Source organism: Athene cunicularia (genome assembly GCF_003259725.1).
Source record: "Athene cunicularia isolate RWA chromosome 12 unlocalized genomic scaffold, athCun1 chr12_part1, whole genome shotgun sequence".
Classification (NCBI taxonomy): Eukaryota; Metazoa; Chordata; class Aves; order Strigiformes; family Strigidae; genus Athene; species Athene cunicularia.
The window spans coordinates 21,153,335-21,162,160 of NW_020799116.1; the positions used below are offsets into that span (position 1 = coordinate 21,153,335).

At 36.6% G+C, this 8,826-nt stretch overlaps 1 protein-coding gene across 1 annotated transcript in view; it reads left to right on the plus strand.

The window, feature by feature from the left end:
- Positions 1 to 6,070, plus strand: part of ATG7 (autophagy related 7) — a 110,186-nt gene extending 104,116 nt beyond the window's left edge. The window contains exon 19 of the mRNA XM_026857511.1: positions 5,233 to 6,070. Within this exon, the coding sequence (XP_026713312.1) occupies positions 5,233 to 5,265 (33 nt within the window). The 3' untranslated portion in view covers positions 5,266 to 6,070. The remainder of the gene's footprint in view (positions 1 to 5,232) is intronic.
- Positions 6,071 to 8,826: the final 2,756 nt, after the last annotated feature.

Genomic DNA, 8,826 nt, shown 5'->3' on the forward strand with positions numbered 1-8,826 from the left:
TAAATATATATATATATATATATATATATATATCTATATATATATCTATATATATATATCTCTATATCCTGCTGCAGAAATAGAAATCTGTTGTAGAAGAGCAGTTAGGTGTGGACTGGATTAACAGTTGTGGGGGAACCACTGCGATTGTTGCAGGATAATCTTTTGCCCCTGGGAGCAAGAGTGGATCCTTTTTTAAGTGCATTACTTTGGTTTCTTAGATAGCAAAGAAAATACTTCACCGGAGAGTGCACTATGCAGGCTCTGACATGCATCTGGATATAAATTCTGAACAAAGCTAAATGCTCACCTTAGTGTAGAATACTCTTTATGTTGGTTGTTCATTTATGGCTTTTTTTTTTTCCTGTGGGAAAGGGGGATGGGGAAGGAATTGTTGAATATGCAAAATGCTTGAAGTGTTTTCAGTTTCACTAAGATGAAGGGTAGTGCTTACTGTGCATCAGGTATCCAAGATGAAAGGAGGGTGCTGAACTTTATAATTATCCCTCAGTCTATACCACGAAGTCTGAAAAAGGTGCGTGTTAGAACTCGCAGGCATTTAATGAATTTCAAGTTGCAATTTCATTTCTTTGCCATTCCTGAAAGACACAGCTAGTGGACCAAGAATAACACTGAACAAGACCTACAAGGCACGTTGATGCAGCCTGCTCTGTCTAGCTCATTTCTATCACATTTAGACACACATACACACATAGCCTGTGAAGTAATTTAGCCTGCCAAAAGTTCTGATGTATTGTCTCTCTGGTAGAGCATAGAACATGTTTAACCTAATATCTATCAAAACCCTCACATTTTATAGCTATTTAGTTGCTTTAAATTCAAACATATGCTTGAATGGGTTGGGTTTTTTTTGTTTATTTAAATTTCCTGAGTAAGTGTACATTTCTACATCAAAGACCAAGATATGATAGGCCTTAGTTGATCTGGGAAGCTGTGTGTTCTCATGTGATACTCAGCTGTGCTGTTTGATGTATGTAACCTAAGTTTCAGCCCTTGCCTCTGCCTGTAGAATTTTACTCTTTACTTACGCTTCACCATATTTGGAGCATTTATAACATAGTAAATACTGTGGTTTGCATGATAAAACTATTCCAGGTTTTTCTAAGCAGAGTGTTTTGGTACATGTGTATGTAAATTTATCTCAGTTGTGTGTAGAAAATAGTATCTGTGGGGGTTGTTTGTTTGTTTGTTTTGTCTCTCTTAATGAGGTAGCCATTTCTGAGGCAAATCCTGCTAGATCCATGCTGGCAAGTTTAAGAATCCCTCAAGGGTACATTTATATTCTTGAAAGTTTATTTATAAGATAAACAGTAGTTATGTATTTGAATTACATATGTTAATTCTAGGATGCAAAGCCACTACCTGTTTCAGTAGGTGAACACCAATTTTGGAGCCATTGTCGTGGAATTAAATTTCAGGTACCAGGTGATGTTGTTGTTGTATGAAGGAAATGCAATACTCTCTGTTCAGTAGGATTTATTGAACATGCAATCTGGAACTGTAAAACCAATCAGTGGGAACTTGTGAACAGTTAAGTTAATACACAGGACTTTTTTTCTCTATTATTCCTATTATGTAAGAAAATAATACTAGTCATTTCAAGAAAACAAGTGTGGGAATTCTACTCTTATCCCGAATAGACATAATTTGCATTTGAAATTTAAGAATCTCTACAAAGAAGTTTGAATATAAAAGCACCTATTTGAAGAAACAGGTGCATTCAGATAATCTGTCCGGATTTGTACAGACTGGGTTGGTTTTGACAGCTGTTTTATTATCTTCCTATTTTATGACTTCTTCTGTCATTGCCTGTAGCTGCATTTAGGTTTGACTCACCCAGGTGTTCTGCAGGACAGAAGAGAAGTGAAAACAAAATCCAAATTCACAGCTTGATTTGGATATCAGATTCTTGTTGTGACAGTCTTACAGACATTGTCTTTCATGGCTTTCTGTATTTCAGGATTTCTCCTCTTAAAAGTTTCACTCTTTTGAAGTAATAGCCAAAGTTTGCATACTCGTAGTCTATGTAGTTTAAATGTCAGTTCATGAAAATGTGTATTGCTCTGAACTAAGACCCTATGATGTATTATAATTTAGTTGTTACTATTGACATTTAACACCACAACTTTTGCACAATGTCATGTAGCTTGGTTTCTTCAGGTTAACATGCATGTTAACTTTTTTATTGAATTTTCTCATTTTGTTTCATGTTCTCCTCTCCCCTCTGCATGTATATTAAGGTATTACTACTTTGTTCTTTATAAACTTTAGTATAATTCAACACACCATGTCATGCCCCTTCCCTGGAAGGGTTCAAGGCCAGGTTGGACGGGGCTTTGGGCAACCTGGGCTGGTGGAAGGTGTCCCTGCCCAGGGCAGGGGGTGGGACTGGATGAGCTTTAAGGTCCCTTCCAACCCAAACCATTCTGTGATTTTATGGTTGTGACTGCTCTGGTAGTTAGGTGAAGTGTAAACTGTCTTATAAAACTGTGTGTTCTGGAAGTAAAATAATAGCATACTTTTTAAACATTTTTAAAAAATTCTCCTCAGTCCGGGATGTTTGTACAGTGGTTAAATACGTGTGAACCTCAGTTTCAGTCTTTTTGCAAATATTTTTATGTTAAGAGCCTCCTAGAAAAGAGCTGTGCTTTAGATAGGAGAGAATTTAATTGACTTTCATTTCTCTTCGCTTTCATGCTCTCGTTTACAGCACTTGATTTCCCAAACAGCCTAGTAGGCGCTGCTGCTGGCTCTGCGATGTGCTTGCACTGTTAGTCTTCAAGTTACTTGAGGCCCTCTGTGGGTTGCCTGTCCTCGACTGTTAAGGCCAAATACAGGGAACTGCTTTCTTTAGTTTCAACAGAAAGAAATTACAGTGCCGTTGGAGCTGCTGTTTGTATTGTATGGGGTGTTAGAGTAATGCAAGCATCACACTTCAGATGTGTAAGGCAAAAAGGCTCTCCAAGCTTTACAGGAATTACGGAACAGCTAGCCAGTTCCTGGATAGAAGTATTTTCATATCACAGAATGACTGATGTAACTGGCACCCTTAACAGCCTTTCTCTGTAAAAAACAAACAAACAAAACGGAGAGTGTACTTGCCTTCTCACCCACACTGCTCAGATCCGAACGGATGATGGGAAAGCACAGAGCAGAGAAGCTGGCTACGCTCCCAGTATATCTGTTAAGTAGATAAAGAGAACTTTTTTTAGGGCTGTCGGTTGGCTTCTTTCACTTTTGCCTTTGAATCACCTCATAGTGTATTTTTAAAAAGTATTTATTGTGCTGCCTTGACAGAGAGGTGTGTTTGTAAGGGTTCCAATCTATGGGCTTTGTTTTCAAACACAAGAGTGGACTAGACAAAGATGGACTATCAGTCTAAACTTTGGATTTCTTGCTTTTTGCCAGCTTGAATCATACCATAAACTCTATTTAAAGATTTTGTTTTTTGTATTTATTTTCCACATCCTTGACCCTGACTGATGAGCTGGACATTTGTGTTTGCCTTGGCAAGCTCCAAGCTGCTCATCTAGGGCAGGACGAAAACTCTTTTTCCCTTTTGTAAACAAACTGTTCCTTCAGTATTTTCCATAAAGATTTACACCACCATTTTGCAACACTTCTAGGAATTGAGAAAATTTTGCCATTCAGAGTTTTCATTTTACACAGCTTGTAGCACTGCATAGAAATGTTTTCTTTTCTATGTTTTCTGAGGTTGGATTTGAAGAGCTTTTTTCAGAATGTTTTCAAATTCCAGAAATACTGCATTTTGTCTTGAAGGGGTTTATTAAAGCTATAGGTCAATATTCATTGGTGCCTGTCAAGAAATGGGGTTGTTTGTATTTTTTATTTGTCTAAGGCTAAACAATGCAGCTGTGAACACTGCCCCATTGTACTAGACCTTGTATACGTGTAAAATACTGCTTTGTGCCCTGAAGAATTTACAGTCTAAATAACTGTTTGTGTTCTGTATTTCTTTGGATATATTTTAGTGGTCAGGGTGTAAAATGAGAGAATAACTTAGTGGGCCACTTTATGCCAACGCACATAATAACTTTTGGAACAAAAGAACTGGATTTCCTTTTCCACGGGGACAGAGGACTGATGCTGCTCCTTTTTTATTAAGTCATTGGAGGGACACAGTTTTGAGTGCTGTATGCCGTATAAATGGCATTTTTGCTCTTGTAATCAAAAAAACTTGTCATGGTACTCCAGGAGTACTGCTGCTCATTTAGGCAAATTTGAAATGCTCTAAGTCAGAGATGAATCGATATTATGATATTAAATCCAACTACCCATGTTAATCCTGATCCCAAGCTCCTGCAAGCCCTGCCAAGTGGAAGGAGGGTATTTGCCATGAGCTAAACCTCAAAGAACATAATAAAAAGTCTTTTAGGAGCACCCTCATTTGTCTGGAAGAATATTCAGAATGTGGTCGTCCCTGTCCTCCCTCAGTAGTTCTCCTTGCAGGTCCCTCTATTTTTCCTCACATCATGCATTCTACTCCCTGGTAACTGATACAAATTTATAACGCTCGCCTTAGTATGTTCACAAGGATACCAGATACCTCGATGTTCTGTGGAAATGCTCACTTTTTTCTCCCAATCCATAACTGCTTACTGAACAAGGCCAGGTAGCAAAGTAAAATTACAGTTATATTGTACTGCAGAAGAAAATCCGTGTAGTCCTAAAATTTCTTTAAAAAATAGGAAAGTACAAATTTCCATATAATTTCTCATCTTTAGGCTGCTATTTATGAGATCTAATATTTGAGTACAAAATGAAGTATTGGTGTATTCTTCATGAATGTCTTTAAAATTTTCTGCAGTGTATACTATTTATTGTAAGTTATTCTCTACACTAAAGATGTGCCAATGAGTCAGCAAACCAAAACAAAGTGTCTGCGTTTGGGTCTACAGCTCACTGTAAATGATAATAAACAACAAATAACCAAACTCATAGTTCAGGGACAAATGCTGAAAAGTATATGTTAAAAAAATATCCCCAAGATTACAAATATTGAATGGTGTGTAGGTTGTTAAAAGAAGAGATAAATACTGAATTTTATGCAAAGCTCCGTTGGTGCTAGTCAACATTCCACAAAATGTTAATTATTCTTCTTTTTTAAAAAGTAATAATAATTTCATAAAGATATATTAAAAGCATATTTGAACTCTGCAAGCTAAAAATACGCTTCCTTTTTTGTTGCAGATCTGGGACATGAGTGATGATGAAAAAGTCTGAAAATCATCTGAATAAGGTGGAAGATGACCTACTTTGGACTGCAGCACCACCTTTTATCTGTTGTTTGACAAGTTAATGATTGCTTACCCATTCTGTCTGCTACAAATACAAATATAATCCACATTTTGACACCAATATCTTCACCTTAAGAGCAGTCTGTTATGGATATAACTCTCCACATTTTCATTTTTCTTATGTAAATAACTAAAGCAATGTGGTTATGTTTAAACCTCGTCTTCTTTTCTTTTTTTCAGTTTCTAAATATGGCTTACATATAAAATATGCTGCTTAAGTAAACTTTGGTGTTTTATTTGTCCCAGTTTTTATTTTGCTTGTCAATGGACATGTCCAAGAAGCATGTCTAAATGTCTTTTTTCATCTTTCCCAGATTAGTGGCCCTTTAGTTGGAAATTATTGTTGATTGATAATATTCTGCTATTGGGAGTTTAAACTGCATCTTTAAAGGAGAGCAGGAGTAGGTAAGAACCTACACCTACTGCCTACACCACATTGCTTGCTGCTTCCAAGTACATACTTACAGTACAATTGATTGTTTTGCCTGTGTCAGTGGAGGTGTTATTCTCTGTAAAGATCTCATAATTTCATGCTATGGAAAAGAATGTGGCTTGACTTATTTTTACACAGGCAAGACCAAAATGTGTTGGTATCATGATTAGGCTCCCCTGAAGTTTAGAGAAGGCTCTGATATATAGTAAAAATTGCTTTGGGGGTGTGTGTAACTGATTCAGTCAAAACTTGTAGAGAAATGCTTAACTGAAAGAAGAAATTGGTTCTCTAACTTTGCTATTCTTGGATGCTGTCATGTGGTACTCTACAGGTGTTAAAAAATAGCAATTCTGATTTTTGTTTTGGTTGGATTTTAAGTTTTTAAATTTCTGCAGCATCAGCAATGGCTTCAGAGATTATGGCTGAGCACAAACAGCAGTTTGAGAATCCTTGAGGTTTAAAGATAACTTGAGAAAAAAGGATTGAAAAATATTGAAATACATTACTACAAAATTGAAAGTGAATCTATTGGTTTTTATCTTGGAATAGGTTTTAGAAGTATATTTGAAATCCCTTTTATGGCTTTATATTGCGGGGATTATGGACTAACTCACTCAGAAAAAATGCAAATCTCTTTATCTGCCAAGCAGTCTTTATTTCCCGTATATATTATGAAAATTAGTTTGGTCAATCCAGTTATTTTAGGTCCTTCCTTAACATAAGCTCTGAATATTTGGTGTAGATAATTTCACATTTTATCTCTTATGCCACATCAGAAGTTGTTCTGTCAGGTCAGATTTGCCTAAAACCAAGGATATCTGCAACTCCCATATTCTGATCATAAAAAAAGATTTATTGAAACATGCTGAGGTTTGCATCAGGTGTCTAAAATAGATATTGTTGCTATTTATTTTAATAATCATATTCATTATAATTATATGTTTTCTTAAGTAGCCTTAAGGGAATGTCATGTTTAGCTAACTTCACTGTAATGTAAAAATGTATATGAATGAAATATTTTTTGAAAGACTAGTAGTCGTAGGAAATTGATCTTTTGTTGGTCAGGGAATGAACAATAAGACTGATAACATGCCATGTCCATTGTAAAGCACTTTGTTAATGTACATAATTAGTTATGAGTTCAAATTACTTCCATTTTGTTAGCCATGCCGTAGTCCAGTGGGAATCATGAACCAGTACTGGGGTAGTTTAAAGAGAATGATCTGCATTCTCATCTTTTGGAGTTGCTGACTGTGGAGTGTCTCTTGGCAGTTTTGGGTTGTCTAAAACTTGAAAACTAGGCATCTTTCTGAAATCTGATAAACATTAATAATTATTTTAAATATCTGAAACTCTGCGTATCCTCTTAAAGTTACATTGTACCTTTACATTGAAATTATCTGTTTAACTGCAGAAGTATACAAGATCGAAAGGTTCAAAACTCAGGGTTAATATAATGTTTCCTTACCTCTGTAATTTCAGTAACATACAACTCTCTCAGGCTGAGCTGTTTCCTGTACATATGCTTCCCAGATGTCTCTAATGTCCAGAAACACTTCAGTTTGACTTGGAATAACTTCCGTTGTCTAACTATAATGTTTTCTTTCTCCTTGCGGATCAGAATTGTTCTTATTTTGCTTTTACTCCATTTACTGAGTGAGAAATCATGAGGATCCTTTCAAATGAATTAATGCACTTTCAAATACTATTAACAGATAAGCACATTTATTTACTGGCTTGTATGCACTTAATGGCAGGATTTTGGCATAGTCCTCAGCTCCAGCTATTACTGTTTACTGGATGAAGCTAAACTTTACCTTTCTTCATTAAGGAGGTAGGATTTACATTTTATTTGTGCTGCCATCACCTCCTTAGCATCAGTGAAGAGCCCAAACTCATATTTGCATTGTAGAACCCAACAGCTACCAGTGGCTTTTCAGGTATAAACCAAATCTCTTGGCAGGAGGAAATGAACAGCCTCAGAGGAACCTACTCATCTTAAACTATCTAACAGAAATGTGATGGCATTATATGGCAGCGTGGGTGGGACTGTATCTCACAGGAGGCAACTATGACACGTATCGCATCTGGAGACATTTAATAGTGTTAGAAGACCACAGATCTCAATGGAGAGCTGTTGACGTTATTTTTGTGCTTGAGTATTATAGAAACTCATGGAGTGATAGCCTCTGGTTTGCTTTCACGCTTCTACTGACTAGAATTTTTCTTCAGTGTCATCCCTTCGATGTGTTTGCTGGCTGGAGTCTGGAATTTGTCATGGAGTAGTACCACATCCATGAAAGTGAGGAGCTTGACATTCTGTATAAGAGTTTTCTTCTTTAAAGCCCTCATCTACTCTCATCATCCTTGCTTTCACAATCTTCTATTAAGTCCTCTTCACCTGTGTCATAGTCTGTCAACCTGGAATAAATTTCACTTAGGGCATCCTCCTTATATCATATGTAAATTGTCTTAGGGCCATGAAAGCCAGCAGAATCATAGGCAGTAGGTGGGTTAGACCACATGAGAAACTATGCTTTGGAGTATGGAGCTATTAAGCCTTCAACATTGGGCTATATAAGGGAGAAAGGGCACGGATTTGAATATTACACTTAGAACCATGAAGATTCATGATGGCCCAGACAGGTTGGTTGAGAAAATCACGGAGGAATGGAACCATAGGATTTATGTTCCTAGGAAGCTGATGACTGCCAAGAACTAAAGGGTGATTCTGCTTCAGTAGAAGTCAACAGCACAATACTTATTTTGGCACATCAAAGGAAACTGCAGTGATTGCTCCAGCCCTTAAAATCATTGATCTTGTGCCTGGAAAAATACAATCCCCTTCCCTCTGTTCTGTATGGCTTTGGTATTGTGTCCTCAGAGAAGTCCAGTGACATAAACTAAAATTTCATTTTTGTCATCTTTGATATTGGTACTGATATTCCACTTCGTGTATAATGTTCTTTCTAATTCTATTTCTTTGTATAAGATTTGGCTGCTCATCATAAGTATATGCCACATAAGTATTAGCAAAACTGAATATTTTTTCCA